Source organism: Haematobia irritans, chromosome 2, assembly GCF_050003625.1.
Source record: "Haematobia irritans isolate KBUSLIRL chromosome 2, ASM5000362v1, whole genome shotgun sequence".
Taxonomy (NCBI): domain Eukaryota; kingdom Metazoa; phylum Arthropoda; class Insecta; order Diptera; family Muscidae; genus Haematobia; species Haematobia irritans.
In genome coordinates, this window is record NC_134398.1 from 15,242,596 (window position 1) to 15,262,312 (window position 19,717).

The following is a 19,717-nucleotide window of genomic DNA, read 5'->3' on the forward strand; positions in this document are numbered from 1 at the left end:
GACCCTACTCTTTACAAGAGTTGAAATCTTTTCGTATTTGTTTTCAGATCGAAGGAATTTTCAGATCAACCATAAGTTAACGAAAATATGCTTCGGAAGGCGCAGCGAAGCGGGCTGGGTTACGCTATTTTTCTATAGAAATAAACATTTTTGGAAGTGATTTTAAAGTTTTCCCGTTGGAACAACTTCCAAATTTTTTTTGCTGTGTTGTAAGTAGTTCTACAGTTGCCATAATTAGTATACGCCGTTTCAACGAGATATTGTAATATAAAAATCATAAATATTTATTAATAAGTTCAAAAAAGAGTTTTTTTTTATTGTAAGCATAAAATGTGGAAAAATTTATTTAGTATAATAGTAGAAAAAATAGCCGCCTCCTTATGCCCTTGCTTAGTATTTCCAATCGTAGCCATAAATATTTCTTTTGTTACGCGACGAAACGCCAGGTGCCAACTCTGACCATTGCCAATTATTGTAGTCCACCGAATAATTGCTATCATGTATATTGAAATTTCTATTCGAATTTGTTGGCCCCACTGGCTGGATTAAAGGATTATGAGATGGTGTGGCCCATTTAGATTTCATCCAACTTCTCCTTCCAGTTATTTTTGTCTCATCGTTTTGACCATAATTTGCTGGTAATACCGAAATAATTGGTTGTATGACATTGTTATTACCCAGAAAACCTTTTTGGGCATTTCTTTGCTTTTGTTCATCGATATCATTGCTTACGGGTGTTATAAGGACCCGAACATTTTCAATAACCATAGGATTATAAGTTTTCGGTATGAGTGGATGAAAAGGATCGTCACCATATACAGACTTATAACGTTCGGAATTAATCAAATTAATAATTTGATACAAAGCCACAATTGTGGCCCAATTATAGCCTAGATATACTAGAGGGAAGAGAAGAAGAAGAAGAAGAAGAAAAACATGAAAGGATTATATTATTAGTTTGAGGATTTAGGATTATGATCAACTTACATATAACAAAACCGCCTCCTAAAGTCGCTGTTATCAATATTCCCAAGTTAAGCTTATTTTTACAAACGGTCATAATCAAAATGTGACTGATCAAACAGTAGATAACTCGGAATAATTCAAAAATCGCCAATGGAATGAGATAATATTTTTTGATCTATAAAGAGAGACAGAGCAGAGAATTAGATAGAGAAAAAGGAGAGTAAGTGATAAGTTTATGGTAATTTAGATGATCTTATATTATGCTAATAGAAACCCCGCATGGCCTTAAACAAAGATATTTAGTCCGGAATTTAATCACTATGATTTTTGGTGGGCCCTAACCTCCAACAGGTATTAAAATAGAGAATGCTGTCAGAACAAAAAATTTAATTGCAAATTTGGTGAATAAACTTGGTATACTAAAGTCGAAAATTGACTTTTGATTTTTTTTTTGAAAATCGATTTTGGCCAAAATTAAAATTTAACCCTCGGACAGACACATGAGTCTGGCCAGACCTTTTTCGATTCTAATTGTAATTAAAATACTTTTATAATATAGCTAGAGACTTGAAACTTCAGGTACCCTCCTAAAATTTTATTACCTATCGATGTGTGAAAAAATCAGGACGGAAATACGACAGTAATAATGTAATAATACCAACAAAATACCATATTTTCCATATAAATACATTAAAATACATAATGGGTCTGGCCAGGTCTCATGTGTTACGAATGTGACTATTGAAACATGTGTATGACGGAGGGTTAATGAAAAAGTGGTTGATAGGGGGAAGAAGGGCAATAAGTCTGTCATGATGGCAAAAACCGTGGTCGCGCCATATTTATGTCAAACTGAAACAGTGTTACCATTTGTCATATTTTTAAGTGTTGATACTTTAATGCCACTAAACGCCACACACATTTATGTTTTTGTGCGACTTTTTAATAAATTAGCTGAAATAAATGCATTTAATTTTTATTTCCATATCCAAATCTATAGAATGGCGATGTGAGAATAATCTGTTTGCCGTTTCATTTGTATTACATCGAAATATAGATTTTTATACATAAAGTATATATTCTATCAGGAAAAAAAATTTTGTCAAAAATTTATTTTTATAGAAAATTCTAACAAAACTTTATTTCTATTTTGTCAAAATTTTATTTCTATAGAAAATTTTGTCAAAATTTTGTCAAAATTTTGTCAAAATTTTATTTCTATAGAAAATTTTGTCAAAATTTTATTTCTATTGAAAATTTTGTCAAAATTTTATTTATAGAAAATTTTGTCAAAATTTTATTTATAGAAAATTTTGTCAAAATTTTAGCAAAAACTTATTTTTATTTTGTCAAAACTTTATTTCTATAGAAAATTTTTGTCAAGTATTTATTTCTGTAGAAAAATTTAGCATTTTTTTCTATAGAAGTTATTTGTCAAAATTTTATTTCTATAGAAAATCTTAGCAAAATTTTATATCTACAGAATAGTTTGTAAAAATAAAAAAAAAAAAACAAATGGTTACTATAGAAAATTTTGTCAAAATTTTATTTCTATAAAAATTTTTGTCAAAATTTTATTTCTATAAATAATTTTGTCAAAATTTTATTTCTATAGAAAATTTTTGCAAAATTCTATAGAATTTGTTAGCAAAATTTTATTTCTATAGAAAATTGTGTCAACATTTTATTTCTATAGAAAATTTTGTCAAAATTTTATTTCTATAGAAAACTTTTGTCAAAATTTTATTTTTCTAGAAAATTGTTGTCTAAATTTTATATCTATAGAAAAATTTGTCAAAATTTTATTTCTATAGAAAATTTTAGCAAAACTTTATGTCAAAATTTTATTTCTATAGAAAATTTTGTCAAATTTTATTTCTATAGAAAATTTTTGGCAACATTTTATTTCTATTAAAAATTTTGTCAAAATTTTATTTCTATGAACAATTACTTCAAATTTTTATTTCCATAGAAATTTTTGTTAAATTTTTATTTCTTTAGAAAATTTTGTAAAAATTTTATTTCTATAGAAAATTTTTGTCAACATTTTATTTCTATAGAACATTTTGTAAAATTTTATTTCAAAAGAATTTTTTGTCAAATTTTTATTTCTATAGAAAGTGTTGTCAAAATTTTTTCTGTTAAAATTTTTCTAAAAACTTTATTTCTATAGAAAAAATTGTCAAAAATTTATTTGTATATAAAATATTAAATATAAACTACAAGTGTAGCTTAACCAACAGAGGAAAATAATGTTTGTCAAATTTATTTGGGCAAAGCCTTTTAGACTGCAAGATGGTTGGATCGTCCATCCAACCATCAAATTTTTATTTCTTTAGAATGTGTTGTCAAGATTTTTTTCTGTTAAATATTTTCCAAAAAAATTTATTTCTATAGAAAATTTTCTCAAAATTTTATTTCTATAGAAAAATGTGTCAAAATTTTATTGCTATAAAAATTTTAGCAAAACTAAAATTTTGTTAAAATGTTATTTCTATTGACAATTTTAGCAAAATTTTGTTTCTATAGAAGATTTTGTCAAAATTTTATTTCTATAGAAAATTTTTGTCAAATTTTATTTCTATAGAAATTTTTGTCAAAATTTTATTTCGTTGTTTTAATTAGTTGACCTTTAAACTTTTAATTATATTTGCTTAGTTCGGCTTGAGGTCATGTGAATAAAAACAGATGTTGTTGTTTTTTGAGTTGTATTTTTATATTTAAAATGTTCCAATATTTCGAGACATCTCCGATGCTCGTCTTCAGGGAAATTACTTTAAACAAAAAGAAAAAACATTTAACACATTAACAAAAAAATATATCATTACATGAAAAATACAGATAATTACATTTAAATTTAAAGAACAGTGAACTTCTTTACAAGGGAGTATATTTACAACTAAAAGCTAATCTGTCTTTCTATATTTTTGTACAATATTTCTATAAATATGTGCACAATGGTCCGTATCAGTCTTAAAATTCATTCGTCTTTCTGCAGGTACATTTATAATATGTAGCATCTCCAGAGTAAATCTCCTTTTATAATTGGTTTCTTGCGTCAAAATATCTACGTCCTTAAAGTTTGGTTTGTGTCCTGTTAAAGTGCAATGTGCTGCAAGTGCCGTCTTTTGCTCCAAGGGCTTATCAGTGGCTTTCTGATCAGATTTATGCCCTGAGAGTCTAGTTTTTAATTTGGTTTTCGTTGTACCAATATATACTTTTTGGCAAGTATCAGAGTCATTTCCATTGTATTTGATCTTATATACTACGTTTGACTTGTCTTCTTTCTTAATTTTGGATTTTGTCTTGCTGAAGAATTGATTTACTGTATTATGAGTCCTTTGTGCAATTTGAAATTTGTCCTTATTTAGCATGTTAGATGATTTGAATCTTTCCGAGAATTGGGGGACATATGTCAAGGGGGGACATATGTCAAGACGAGCAACAACATCTGTTTTTATTCACATGACCTCAAGCCGAACTAAGCAAATATAATTAAAATTTTATTTCTATAGAAAATTTTGTAAATTTTATTTCTATAGAAAATTTTCTCAAATTTATATATGTATAGAATGTGTTGTCAAATTTTTTTTCTGTTAAAAATTTTCTAAAAAGCTTATTTCTATAGAAAATTTTCTCAAAATTATATTTCCATAGAAAAATTTGTCAAAATTTTATTTCTATAGAAAATTTTAGCAAATTTCTATTGAAAATTTTAGCAAAATTTTATTCCTTTGGAAAATGTTGTCACAATTTTATTTCGTTTTGTTTTGTTTTTGTTGGTATTGTTCCTAAAGCATTGTTGTTGTTTCTTTTGTTTCAGCTTAAAACCATACATTGACTAAACTATAAGTGTAGCTTAACCAACAGAGGAAAATAATGTTTGTCAAATTTATTTGGGCAAAGCCCTATAGACTGCAAGATGGTTGGATGGACGCACGTTTCGGAATTACCACATTCCTCATCAGCATCCTCTACTTGCAGCAAAACTATCAACCATATATCAGAATAAATTCAGGCAGTTCACTTAACCCAAAAGTAAACCACACTTGAACCTTCCGAAAAAAGGTTTTAAATGATAGCCGGCTTATGCCAAAATAAATTCGTACAAACATATCCCTTTTCCTATGCCACTGTCAAATCATCGATTTGAGTGCAGTTGGCTGGGTTTATTTTCATTCGTTTTGTTTTGTTATTGTTGGTTTTGTTCTTTAAGCATTGTTGTTGTTTTTTAATTTCAGCTTAAGGTTTTTAGGTTTTAAGCTGAAATCAAAAAACAACAACAAAATTTTATTTCTATAGAAAATTTTTGTCAAATTTTATTTCTGTGGAAAATTTTTGTCAAAATTTTATTTCTACAGAAAATTTTTGTCAAAATTTTATTTCTATAGAAAATTTTTGTCAAAATTTTATTTCTATAGAAAATTTTTGTCAAATTTTATTTCTATAGAAAAGTTTTTAAAAAATTTATTTCTATAGAAAACTTTATTTATATAGAAAATTTCCATTTCATTTGTATTAGAAATTTTATATCTACAGAAAATTTTGTAAAAATGTAAAAAAATTGATTACTATAGAAAATTTTGTCAAAACTTTATTTCTTTAGAATGTGTTGTCAAGTTTTTTTTCTTTTAAAAATTTTCTAAAAAATTTATTTCTATAAAAAATTTTCTCAAAATTTTATTTCTATAGAAAAAATTTTTAAAATTTTATTTCCTCTATTATATAGCAAATAGCAAAACTTTATTTCTATTTTGTAAAAATTTTATTTCTAGTGACAATTTTATCAAAATTTTATTTCTATAGAACTTTTTTATCAAAATTTTATTTCTGTAGAAAATTTTTGTCAACATTTTATTTCTGTTGAAAATTTTCTCAAAATTTTATTTCTATAGAAAATTTTAGCAAAACTTTATTTCTATTTTATTAAAATGTTATTTCTATTGAAATTTTTAGCAAAATTTTATTTCTATAGAAATTTTTGTCAAATTTTATTTCTATAGAAATTTTTTGTCAAAATTTTATTTCTATAGAAATTTTTGTCAAAATTTTTTTCATAGAAAAATTTGTAAATTTCTATAGAAAAATTTTTAAATTTTATTTCTATAGAAAATTTTGTCAAATTTTTATTTCTTTAGAATGTGTTGTCAAGATTTTTTTGTGTTAAAAAATTTCTAAAAAATTTATTTCTATAGAAAATTTTCTAAAAAATGTATTTCTATAGAAAATTTTCTCAAAATTTTATTTCTATAGAAAAAATTTTCATTTTTTCCTCTATTATATAGCAAATAGCAAACCTTTATTTATTTTATTTTAGCAAAATTTTATTTGTATGGAAAATTTTGACAAAATTTTATTTCTATAGAAATTTTTTTGTCAAATTTTATTTCTATAGAAAATTTTTGTCAAATATTTATTTCTGTAGAAAATTTTCTCAAAATTTAATTTCTATAGAAAATGTTCTCAAAATTTTATTTCTATAGAAAAATTTGTGAAAATTTTATTTCTATTGAAAAATTTAGCAAAATTTTATTTCTATTGAACATTTTGTCAACATTTTTATTTTTTTATTTCTATAGAAAAAATTTTCATTTTTTCCTCTATTATATAGCAAATAGCAAACCTTTATTTATTTTATTTGAGCAAAATTTTATTTGTATGGAAAATTTTGTCAAAATTTTATTTCTATAGAAAATTTTTGTCAAATATTTATTTCTATAGAAAATTTTTGTCAAATATTTATTTCTGTAGAAAATTTTCTCAAAATTTAATTTCTATAGAAAATGTTCTCAAAATTTTATTTCTATAGAAAAATTTGTGAAAATTTTATTTCTATTGAAAATTTTAGCAAAATTTTATTTCTATTGAACATTTTGTCAACATTTTTATTTCTATAGAAAATTTTTGTCAGATTTTTTTTTTCTATAGAAAATCATTTCAAATTATATTTCTACAGAAATTGTTTGCAAAATTTTATTTCAATAAAAAACTTTTGTCAACATTTTATTTCTATGGAACATTTTAGCAAAATTTTATCTCTATAGAAAATTTTCTCAAATTTTATTGCTAAAGAAAATTTTCTCAAAATTTTATTTCAAAGACATTTTCCCCAAAATTTGTTTTCTATTGAAGATCGTGTTAAAATTTCATTTCTATAGAAAGTTTTGTCAAATTTTTTTTTCTACTAAAAATTTTCTAAAACTTTCTAAAATTTCTATAGAAAATTTTTGTCAACATTTTATTTCTATAGAAAAATTTTTCAAAATTTTTTTTCTATAGGAAATTGTTTAAAAATTTTATTTCTATAGAAAAATTTGTCAAGATTTTATTTCTATAGAAAACTTTGTCAAAATCGTATTTCTAGTTATAAAGTACCTCATACTTGTAGGGGAATAGTTTGCAAACTCTATTAAAACATCAAGAATTCTACCAATCTACCAAACAGTAAAAAATCTATCATTTTTGGTAGAATTCTATCAACTGTGGCAACCGTGATTATGGGTCCACAAATATGTGTGCCCAATAAGGTGTTTATGGTTTCATGTTTTGGTATAGCCCTAACATGGGATTCTAGACACTGTAATTTTTATCCGATTTGCTTGAAATTTAATATCTGGATCAAATTCAATACAAAAACCTGTGTCGAATTTGATTTATATCCGTCCATTTTCTGGTATAGACCTCATATAGATCGATCTCTATATTTATATATTTTCATGATTCATGTTCAGATTCGGTCAAATTGGTTGTGCCACATTTTAGTTCGGTTACCACCTTTTGTGCCACTTTTTATTAAAAATTCTAAATGGTAACGCTGGTCTGCGAAATATTCAATTAACCTATTATGTGGTACGACAAACTTTTCATTTCATTTTTAATCAAATTTGTCGTCTGAACACACTATGGTAGTTTGTTGAAAAATTAGGCGCCTTGGGCCTACATAATTCATCGATTTTGGTCATCATGAAAAGTCAATGAATCAATTTCGAAATATGTCAAATTGCGCTTTATCCAATTTGAAGAATATGAGAATTTATGATTTTTAAATGTTTTTGAAAATTTATGATTTTTAAATATTTTTTTGAAAATTTATGATTTTTAAATATTTTTTTGAAAATTTATAATTTTTAAATATTTTTTTGAAAATTTTTAATTTTTAAATATTTTTGAAAATTGATGATTTTGAAATATTTTTGCAAAATTTATGATTTTTACGTATTTTTGCAAAATTTATGATTTTTAAATATTTTTGCAAAATTTATGATTTTTAAATATTTTTGAAAATCTATAATTTTTAAATTTTTTTTTTTTTAAATTTATGATTTTTAAATATTTTTGCAAAATCTATAATTTTTAAATATTTTTGCAAAATTTATGATTTTTTACATATTTTTGCAAAATTTATGATTTTTAAATATTTTTTGAAAATTTATGATTTTTAAATATTTTTGTAAAATTTATGATTTTTAAATATTTTTGAAAATCTATAATTTTTAAATATTTTTGCAAAATTTATAATTTTTAAATATTTTGGCAAAATTTATGATTTTTAAATATTTTTTAGCAAACAAATTTGATATTCGCTCCCAGTCTATCACTGAAATTTTCATTCACTGAACATATTTTGCGTCAAACACGACTCTTATTGAAAGTCCCATTTTCATGGGTTCCATCTTCATTGATTTCATATTGAACTATGAGCAGTCTAGTTTGGATTATCAATATGAGCCTTAATCTTCTTTCAAATAAAAAGGTTTCCCCGACTCAGATATGAACGAAATGATTTTATATAAATTTAATTTAATTTGTATTTATCATATTTCCCAGAAGCTACTAATAAAATTATTTTTTATCATATTGTTGATTACCTGAATTGAACTTGAAGTACCCGATATGGGTATTTGTTTGTCTACGAATATGATAAGCAAATATTTCAAAGAATTCATTCATTTTTCTGGAATTGTGTCTAGGCTAAAGAAATTGGAAGCAATCATGCAATTATAAATGGAACAAATCTAGGGTGCATTAATTAATTTAACAATGTGATAAGTCAAATATACACTTCAGATTCTAATGGAAGGAGCCAATGGTATTAGCTCATACCTGGAAACAGGGTGTTACAAAATAATGTATATAATTGCAGCAAACAACAAAAAGTGAGATAGACCCCCAGAGTATTTTTGGCAAAACTTTTAGGTCCTAAGTCGATTTCTAGATGTCCGTCTTTTCGGCTATGTATTGAATCTTTTTTGTAATAAATATCTAGGGTAGTTTATGTCAGATGTATGTGAAGTTTGGCACCAGTAATGGTATGGTCACACTGGGCAAATATTTAACAGAAATCAAAAAAATATATCGTGGCCACATTTAAACATTTTTTAGCTCATATTGGATAATGTATTCAATATGAGCTATAAAAGAGTAATTTCTCAAAAATTGTATCCAGATATTTCGAAAATGCTCCAGGCAAAAAAGTTTGACACCCGTTTTGGGCAAATATTTGCCTAGTGTGACCATACCCTAAGTGTTAAATTTTATTTTTAGCGGGCTTCGGTTAATGAGCAAAGGCTAAATATTTATAAATCACCGTTCTTTAAAATTACCTTTAATGATCCATAGAAGGCAATCACACCACTGGCTATGTGTGAGAAAAAATAAATTTGAAATAATCCCAATAGTTTTTCGGAATCTAGCCAAAAGAAAATTAATTAAATATTGTTATTATAATTATTTTTATTGTAAGTTTTAAAAAAATGTTTACTTACCACCATCAACCATTTTGGTAAATTTTTTTACCAGAAAATGATTACGAAAATGATCGTCATCATTGAATAATTTTAAAATCGGATTTAGGGCATCCAAACCCATCACAAAGAAGTAAATGCAAGCAATTGAAGAGGAAAGCTTAAAAGAAAAATATAAATATATATTAAATAGGATCGATGATTTAAAAAGATTTTGTCATACAGAAAAAAATTGTTTTGATGCCCTTAAACAATGAATACCAGTTTCCTTCATTAAAAGCCAATGAAATGTTTAAGAAAACGTTTTGTCCCAAGTGTTAGGAGATTCGACTTTGAAATGGACATACTTACCAGAAAATTGAATTAGATTTGTACTCAAAAATTGGGAAAAAATCAGCAATTTTTTGAAATTGTCCTTAAATTTTAAATATTTTTTTGAAAATTTATAATTTTTAAATATTTTTGAAAATTTATGATTTTGAAATATTTTTGAAAGTTTATGATTTTTAAATATTTTTTGAAAATTTATGATTTTTAAATATTTTCTGAAAATTTATGATTTTTAAATACTTTTGAAAATTTATGATTTTTAAATATTTTTGAAAATCTACGATTTTTAAATATTTTTTTGAAAATTTATGATTTTTAAATATTTTTGCAAAATCTATAATTTTTAAATATTTTTGCAAAATTTATGATTTTTTACATATTTTTGCAAAATTTATCATTTTTACATACCTAACCTACAAACCTAACCTAATATATTTTTGCAAAATTTATGATTTTTAAATATTTTTGAAAATCTATAATTTTTAAATATTTTTGCAAAATTTATGATTTTTAAACATTTTTGAAAATGTATGATTTTTAAATATTTTTGCAAAATTTATGATTTTTAAACATTTTTGAAAATGTATGATTTTTAAATATTTTTGAAAATCTATAATTTTTAAATATTTTTGCAATAATTTTTAAGATTTGTACTCAAAAATTGGGAAAAAATCAGCAATTTTTTGAAATTGTCCTTAAATTCGATTATTTGTTGTAACTATAAATGACTATAAATTTTATTTCAATAGAATTTTTTTTTTATTTCTATAGAAAATTTTGTCAACATTTTATTTTTATAGAAAATTTTGTCAAAATTTTATTTCGGTAGAAAATTTTGTTAAAACTTTATTTGTATAGAAAATTTTGTCAAAATTTTATTTCTTTAGAAAATTTTGTCAAAATTTTATTTCTTTAGAAAATTTTGTCAAAATTTTATTTCTATAGAAAATTTTGTCAAAATTGTTTTTCTATAGAAGGTTAGGTTAGGTTAAAGTGGCAGCCCGATTAAGATTCAGGCTCACTTAGACTATTCAGTCCATTGTGATACCACATTTAACTAAAAGTACCTATTACATATGAGCACTTCTAGTTTTAACCACTGAACCTTCTCTATTATTTTCTTTTGTTGAACCAACCAGATTGTTCCAGAAACATTAACAGACTGCTTAAGTTAGAGTTTTCCAGGTCCGCCAGTAATCTAAAACTATATGCCCCTAAAATTTGCTTACGCCTTACACAAAATGCAGGACACTCACACAAGAGGTGTTTAATTGATTCCTTTTCCTCCGCATCATGACAGCTCATACAATAATCATTATACTTCGCGCCAATAGTTTTTGCAAAATCGGCTATCAGGCAGCGACCCGTTGTAGCAGATATCAGGAGTGATATCTGACGTCTCGCATATCTAGTGAGCAGTTTAAGTTTAAATGGGCCATATTGGCTTGGTGTCGTTACAACCCTTGCAATTCTCCCATCGAACATTTGCCATCATGACAACCTTCTCACGCAGTAAGAGCTTGCAGGTAGCCAGAGACATACCAACAGATTCTAGTTCCCCTGGAATATGTAAGGTAGTTCCTAGCCTTGCTAACTCATCCGCTTCGCAGTTCCCCGGTATGTTCCTATGGCCAGGCACCCATACTAGGTGAATATTGTGGTGCTCAGCCATCTCATTGAGAGATTTGCGACAGTCGATGGTCGTTTTCGAGATAAGGAACACAGAGTCCAAGGATTTTATTCCAGGTTGACTGTCTGAGTATATATTAATGCCACAAATTTTTGGAACATTACTTCTCATCCAATTCGCCACCTCTCTTATTGCTAATATTTCAGCCAGAAAAACACTACAGTGATTAGGTAATCATTTCGCTATTCGAAGTTCCAGATCTTTAGAATAAACTCCGAAACCCACTTGTCCATCCAATTTGGAGCCATCAGTGTAGAAATCTATATATCTTTTATTCCCCGGGGTCTGTGTACACCACGCCTCACTGTTGGGAATTAGAGTTTCAAACTTTTTGTCGAAAAGTGGTTTCGCCAGAGTGTAATCCATTACGTTAGGCACATCTGGCATTATTTTGAGGACCGAACTGTGACCGTACATTTTTTTCCGACCACAGCGATAGCTCGCGCAACGGCACAGCCGTTGTTGCAGCTGACTGTTTGGCCAAAATGTCTAAAGGCAATAGATGCAGCATGACATTAAGGGAATATGTTCCTGTCTTACTGAATGCGCCTGAGATACACAAGCACGCCATACGCAGAACTTTATCTAAACCTGATGGTTCTATAGAAAATTTTGTCATAATTTTATTTCTATCTAAAAGTTTGTCAACATTTTATTTCTATAGAAAATTTTGTCAAAATTTAATTTTTATAGAAAATTGTGTCAAAATTTTATTTCTATAGAAAAATTTGTCAAAATTGTTTTTCTAGAGAAGATTTTCTCAAACATTTATTTTATAGAAAATTTTGTGAAAATTTTATTTCTATAGAAAATTTTGTCGAAATTTTATTTCCACAGAAAATTTGTCAAAATTTTTTTTCTATAGAAAATTTTGTCAAAATTGTTTTTCTATAGAAGGAGCCACCGTGGTGCAATGGTTAGCATGCCCGCCTTGCATACACAAGGTCGTGGGTTCGATTCCTGCTTCGACCGAATACCAAAAGTTTTTCAGCGGTGGATTATCCTACCTCAGTAATGCCGGTGACATTTCTGAGGGTTACAAAGCTTATCTAAGTGGTTTCACTGCAATGTGGAACGCCGTTCGGACTCGGCTATAAAAAGGAGGTCCCTTGTCATTAAGCTTAACATTGAATCGGGCAGCACTCAGTGACAAGAGAGAATTTCACCAATGAGCCTGATACATCGGGCTGCCACCTAACCTAACCTAACTTAGAGAAGATTTTGTCAAGCATTTATTCTATAGAAAATTTTGTCAAAATTTTATTTCTATAGAAAATTTTGTCAAAATTGTTTTTCTATAGAAAATTTTTATAAAATTTTGTTTCTATAGAAAATTTTGTCAAAATTTTATTTCTATAGAAATTTTGTCATAATTGTATTTCTATAGAAAATTTTGTCAAAATTTTATTGCTATTTATTTCTATAGAAAAATTTTCAATATTTTATTTCTATAGAAAATTTTGTATAAATGGTACTTCTATAGAAAATTTTATCAAAACTTTATTTCTAAAGAAAATTTTGTCAAACTTTTATTTCTATAGAAAATTTTGTCAACATTTTACTTCTATAGGAAATTTTGTCAAAATGTTATTTCTATACAAAATTTTGTCAAAATTTTATTTCTACACAAAATTTTGTAAAGATTTTATTTCTATAGAAAATTGTGTCAAAATTTTATTTCTATAGAAGAAATTTTCAATATTTTATTTCTATAGAAAATTTTGTCAACATTTTATTTCTATAGAAAATTTTGTATAAATGTTACTTCTACAGAAAATTTTATCAAAACTTTATTTCTATAGAAAATTTTGTCAAAATATTTTTTCTATAGAAAAAATTTTCAATATTTTATTTCTATAGAAAATTTTGTCAAAATTTTATTTCTATAGAAAATTTTGTATAAATGTTACTTATATAGAAAATTTTATCAAAACTTTATTTCTACAGAAAATTTTGTCAAAATTTTATTTTTTTAGAAAAAATTTTCAATATTTTATTTCTATAGAAAATTTTGTCAAAATTTTATTTCTATAGAAAATTTTGTCAAAATTTTATTTCTATAGAAAATTTTGTATAAATGTTACTTATATAGAAATTTTATCAAAACTTTATTTCTATAGAAAATTTTGTCAAACTTTCATTTCTATAGAAAATTTTGTATAAGTGATACTTCTATAGAAAATTTTATCAAAACTTTATTTCTATAGAAAATTTTGTCAAAGTTTTATTTCTATAGAAAATTTTGTATAAATGTTACTTCTATAGAAAATTTTATCAAAACTTTATTTCTATAGGAAATTTTGTCAAAATTTTATTTCTATAGAAAATTTTGTATAAATGTTACTTCTATAGAAAATTTTGTCAAAACTTTATTTCTATAGAAAATTTTTGTCAAAATTTAATTTCTATAGAAAAAATTTTCAATATTTTATTTCCATAGAAAATTTTGTCAAAATTTTATTTCTATAGAAAATTTTATACAAATGTTACTTCTATAGAAAAAATTTTCAATATTTTATTTCTATAGAAAATTTTGTCAAAATTTTATTTCAATAGAAAATTTTGTCAAAATTTTATTTCTATAGAAAATTTTGTATAAATGTTACTTATATAGAAATTGTATCAAAACTTTATTTCTATAGAGAATTTTGTCAAACTTTCATTTCTATAGAAAATTTTGTATAAGTGATACTTCTATAGAAAATTTTATCAAAACTTTATTTCTATAGAAAATTTTGTCAAAGTTTTATTTCTATAGAAAATTTTGTATAAATGTTACTTCTATAGAAAATTTTATCAAAACTTTATTTCTATAGGAAATTTTGTCAAAATTTTATTTCTATAGAAAATTTTGTATAAATGTTACTTCTATAGAAAATTTTGTCAAAACTTTATTTCTATAGAAAATTTTTGTCAAAATTTTATTTCTATAGAAAAAATTTTCAATATTTTATTTCCATAGAAAATTTTGTCAAAATTTTATTTCTATAGAAAATTTTATACAAATGTTACTTCTATAGAAAATTTTATCAAAACTTTATTTCTATAGAAAATTTTGTCAAACTTTTATTTCTATAGAAAAAATTTTCAATATTTTATTTCTATAGAAAATTTTGTATAAAATTTACTTCTACAGAAAATGTTATCAAAACTTTATTTCTATAGAAAATTTTGTCAAAATTTTATTTCTGTAGAAAATTTTGTCAAATATTTATTTCTATAGAAAATTTTGTCAAAACTTTATTTCTATAGAAAATTTTGTCAAAATTGTTTTTTTATAGAAGATTTTATTATTTTCTATAGAAGATTTTATTTTATTTTTATTCTATATATATGTCAAAATTTTATTTCTTTAGAAAACTTTTCAGAATTTTATTTCTATATAAAATTTTGTCAAAATTTTATTTCTATTGAAAAAATTTTCAATATTTTTTTCCATAGAAAATTTTATCAAAACTTTATTTCTATAGAAAATGTTATATTTATAGAAAATTTTGTCAAAATTTTATTGCTATAGAAGTTTTTATCAAAGTTTTATTGCTATAAAATATTTTATCAAAATTTTATTTCTATAGAAAATTTTGTACAAATTTTATTTTGTTATTGTTGGTTTTTGTTCTTTAATCATTGTTGTTGTTTTTTTGATTTCAGCTTAAAACCATGCGTTGACTAAACTACAAGTGTAGCTTAACCAACAGAGGAAAAGAATATTTGTCAAATTTATTTCGGCAAAGCCCTATGGACTGCAAAATGGTTGGATGGACGCACGTTTCGGAATTACCACATTCCTCATCAGCATCATCTACTTGCAGCAAAACTATCAACTCTGTTGGTTAAGCTACACTTGTAGTTTAGTCAATGCATGGTTTTAAGCTGAAATAAAAAAAAACAACAACAACAAAATTTTATTTCTATAGAAAATTTTGTCAAAATTTAATTTCTATAGAAAATTGATGAAGTGCCTCTTTACAAAATCTACCCATATAACAAACAGTATAAAATCTACCATTTTTGGTAGAATTCTACAAATTGTGACAACCGTACTTTTCATGGAGGACGTAAGTACTCCATTTTCGGTTCCTACGCATTGTTTTTGATGCTGTGTTTTGGAAGATCAATTGAATGAAGCCCATTAAAAGCTAAAACAAAAACTTCTCCAATTTCACTTACAATTTATTTAACTTTAGCACCACTATGGTTCATATTCTATTAACTTTTATAATCTTTCTATTAAGAACATAATTCAAAATAATGCACCCCTTCCAAAATTCAAGATTTTCTATTTGTTTTGATTTAACAAAATTCCACGGGAATTATGTTTGTGTTTTGAAATGTTACTGGAGATATTTGACCCTGTTGCGTACGGTAAAAAACGATTGAGAGGCCAAAAAATACGCATGAGTTGCTCACAAAGCACACAATAATGGTCATTTTATTTGAAGGGAAATGACATTGAAATACGCACAAACGCACACATACATAGTTCATAGCATGAGTTTTTAACAAATATATATATTTTTTAAAAAATACAGTTTTCCTAGAGACTTTAAATTTATTCAATAAAAGAGAAAATTGTCTTAAAGTCTTTAATTATATTTATTTTGTTTTACTTAATGTTTTTTTTTTAAATATTTTTTTTACTTACAAATGCTATTGTAGAAGTTATTAAGGCACCCAGACGTACGGAACAACAAAAGAAATATGATTGCATCCACAGCATGCTGTGATTTATATGTTTAATTTTTAATATTTTCAAAAAAGAAACGAAAAAACTTATTTTTAAGGAAACTATTTTGCATATGAACTACATTTTCCAAATACTCAAGAAGCGACTTTTTTAGTTTTTTAATAAAATTTTTTGCTAATCTTTGTTTTATTTCGTTCGATTTATCCAAAGGCTAAACTAAAACTGACATTTACTGGGAAAGTTCCTCTCTATTTTGGAATATTGGAAATACCAACCACCATTTGTTGTAATAAATGTGAATAACAATAATTTCATTCATTAGACATACATATGTATGTATGTATAATTTACCTCTAAGCAATGCATATTACCACAAACATATGTCTATAGATAAAGATCTATTGGATACTTGTAGCTCGTGTAGGAAACACGAAAATCCTCTTAATTTGCCACATGAAAGGCCATAGAGTTTTTGTGTGTGTGTGTGGTCAGTAGTGCTTTCCTGTTCTCATTTTCCCAAAAACGTCTTTGTCTATGTCGATTAGGAGATATCCTTGGTCTGTGTTTGTTATTTGGAAATTAGTACAAGGATTTTTTTTTGGCTGTACACTTCTTGACCCAATTTATAGAAAGCAATCATGATCTAATTCAATTAACTTAGATAAATTAAAATAAAGGGTGATTCTTTTGAGGTTAGGATTTTCATGCATTAGTATTTGACAGATCACGTGGGATTTCAGACATGGTGTCAAAGAGAAAGATGCTCAGTATGCTTTGACATTTCATCATGATAGACTTACTAACAAGCCACAACGTCGAATTTTCAGTGAATGGGCCCTAGAAAAGTTGGCAGAAAATCCGCTTTTTTATCGACAAATTTTGTTCAGCGATGAGGCTCATTTCTGGTTGAATGGCTACGTAAATAAGCAAAATTGCCGCATTTGGAGTGAAGAGCAACCAGAAGCCGTTCAAGAACTGCCCATGCATCCCGAAAAATGCACTGTTTGGTGTGGTTTGTACGCTGGTGGAATCATTGGACCGTATTTTTTCAAAGATGCTGTTGGACGCAACGTTACGGTGAATGGCGATCGCTATCGTTCGATGCTAAAAAACTTTTTGTTGCCAAAAATGGAAGAACTGAACTTGGTTGACATGTGGTTTCAACAAGATGGCGCTACATGCCACACAGCTCGCGATTCTATGGCCATTTTGAGGGAAAACTTCGGAGAACAATTCATCTCAAGAAATGGACCGGTAAGTTGGCCACCAAGATCATGCGATTTGACGCCTTTAGACTATTTTTTGTGGGGCTACGTCAAGTCTAAAGTCTACAGAAATAAGCCAGCAACTATTCCAGCTTTGGAAGACAACATTTCCGAAGAAATTCGGGCTATTCCGGCCGAAATGCTCGAAAAAGTTGCCCAAAATTGGACTTTCCGAATGGACCACCTAAGACGCAGCCGCGGTCAACATTTAAATGAAATTATCTTCAAAAAGTAAATGTCATGGACCAATCTAACGTTTCAAATAAAGAACCGATGAGATTTTGCAAATTTTATGCGTTTTTTAAAAAAAAAAGTTATCAAGCTCTTAACAAATCACCCTTTACAATAAATTACATTAAATAAATATATAACTTAAAAAAAAAAAAAACAAGTATATACAGTAGTAAGTTCGGCCGGGTCGAATCTTAAATACCCACCACCATGAATCAAATATAATAGTTTCCTTTGAAAATTTCAGGGGGGTTTGATGACAGATATTTTCCCAAGCAGATCAGTTCAACCAATACGCTTCCCGAATACAAATGTAAAGATTTTACCTATGAAGACTAGGTCAGATTATAATAATTTTATTATTATTATTATTATTATTATTATTATTATTATTATTATTATTATTATTATTATTATTATTATTATTATTATTATTATTATTATTATTATTATTATTATTATTATTATTATTATTATTATTATTATTATTATTATTATTATTATTATTATTATTATTATTATTATTATTATTATTATTATTATTATTATTATTATTATTATTATTATTATTATTATTATTATTATTATTATTATTATTATTATTATTATTATTATTATTATTATTATTATTATTATTATTATTATTATTATTATTATTATTATTATTATTATTATTATTATTATTATTATTATTATTATTATTATTATTATTATTATTATTATTATTATTATTATTATTATTATTATTATTATTATTATTATTATTATTATTATTATTATTATTATTATTATTATTATTATTATTATTATTATTATTATTATTATTATTATTATTATTGTTATTATTTTTATTATTATTATTATTATTATTATTATTATTATTATTATTATTATTATTATTATTATTATTATTATTATATTATTATTATATATATAAATTTTTAATTTTTCTCTAATTAATTTCAAGAAAATTGTATTAATGTACCACATATAATTTTTAAAAAGATTACATCACAGGTATCTTCATTGGGTGCACGAAGTATGGGGAATCACATGAACTATATTTATGTTTTGCAGCGCCACCTCTTATATTAATTTACAGCTAAAGTAATTTGAGTGCAGACAAAAACCGATACATGTGAGTGTATAGTTTAACAACTTGTAAACAGATGTCGCTAAATACTATTGATATATTTAACTTTTGGGCGACTTTAGGATGTCTAAATCAAAATTATTTTCCCAGCCACACAGAAAAAGTTGACCCACCATGAAGGAAAATGTAGGTTTATTGTGGTAAATTTTAACTAAAATATTTTAGTAATTGCAACATGAAACAAATAAGTTCATAATTTTTGTCAAATTTAAGAAAAATTATTAAACCTTTCAATACCGATGTCCACATAGAAGGACATTCGAAAAAGGTACCAAATTCTTTTTTCCCACTTAGTTTCGATTTATTTCTCGATGTTATTTTAAAGTAGAGGCTTTAATTTAAATAAGCTATAAATATTTTCCATATTGGTGAGCACTGAAATAAATTTTTATAATTTTCTTTAACAATAAACGATAAATACGAACATATGAGACAATTTTTCTACTGTATGTTATGTTTCTAGTAAATGGACATTTATACAAAAGCTGTGGCTGATACTTTTACGGGATATTTTTTTGTATTTTTTCTCACACTGTGAAAGATATTATAGGCCAATTAGCGCTTATATTCGTAAGGCCATTTAGTCACAATTCAAGAATCGTTGTTTAAGAACATGCTCATATAGCTCTTGAAGTAATTGAGGTAGGTTCT

General features: G+C 25.3%; 1 protein-coding gene across 2 annotated transcripts; it reads right to left on the reverse strand.

Annotated features, from left to right (window-relative positions):
* Nucleotides 1-283: 283 nt before the first annotated feature.
* LOC142227037 (uncharacterized) lies at nucleotides 284-16,634 on the reverse strand. 2 transcript variants are annotated; one of them, XM_075297353.1, is made up of 5 exons: nucleotides 16,376-16,634; nucleotides 9,732-9,870; nucleotides 9,570-9,655; nucleotides 988-1,141; nucleotides 284-890 (listed from the first exon to the last, which is right to left on the reverse strand). In XM_075297353.1, the coding sequence occupies exons 1-5, from the start codon at nucleotides 16,448-16,450 to the stop codon at nucleotides 391-393; spliced, it is 954 nt and encodes a 317-aa protein (XP_075153468.1). In that variant the 5' UTR covers nucleotides 16,451-16,634; the 3' UTR covers nucleotides 284-390. The 2 variants fall into 2 exon arrangements, with proteins under 2 accessions (XP_075153468.1, XP_075153467.1); XM_075297352.1 differs by having other exon boundaries at nucleotides 284-899.
* Nucleotides 16,635-19,717: the final 3,083 nt, after the last annotated feature.

What these genes read in the sequence shown, in the direction of transcription:
- LOC142227037 (XM_075297352.1), bottom strand. Translation starts at nt 16,450, where the DNA reads ATGCTGTGGATGCAATCATATTTCTTTTGTTGTTCCGTACGTCTGGGT. An exon ending in TAACTTCTACAATAGCATTT is followed by an intron (nt 9,871 to 16,375) that starts GTAAGTAAAAAA and finishes TTTTCTTTTAAG; the next exon opens with CTTTCCTCTTCAATTGCTTG. An exon ending in CCTTCTATGGATCATTAAAG is followed by an intron (nt 1,142 to 9,569) that starts GTAATTTTAAAG and finishes CTCTCTTTATAG; the next exon opens with ATCAAAAAATATTATCTCAT.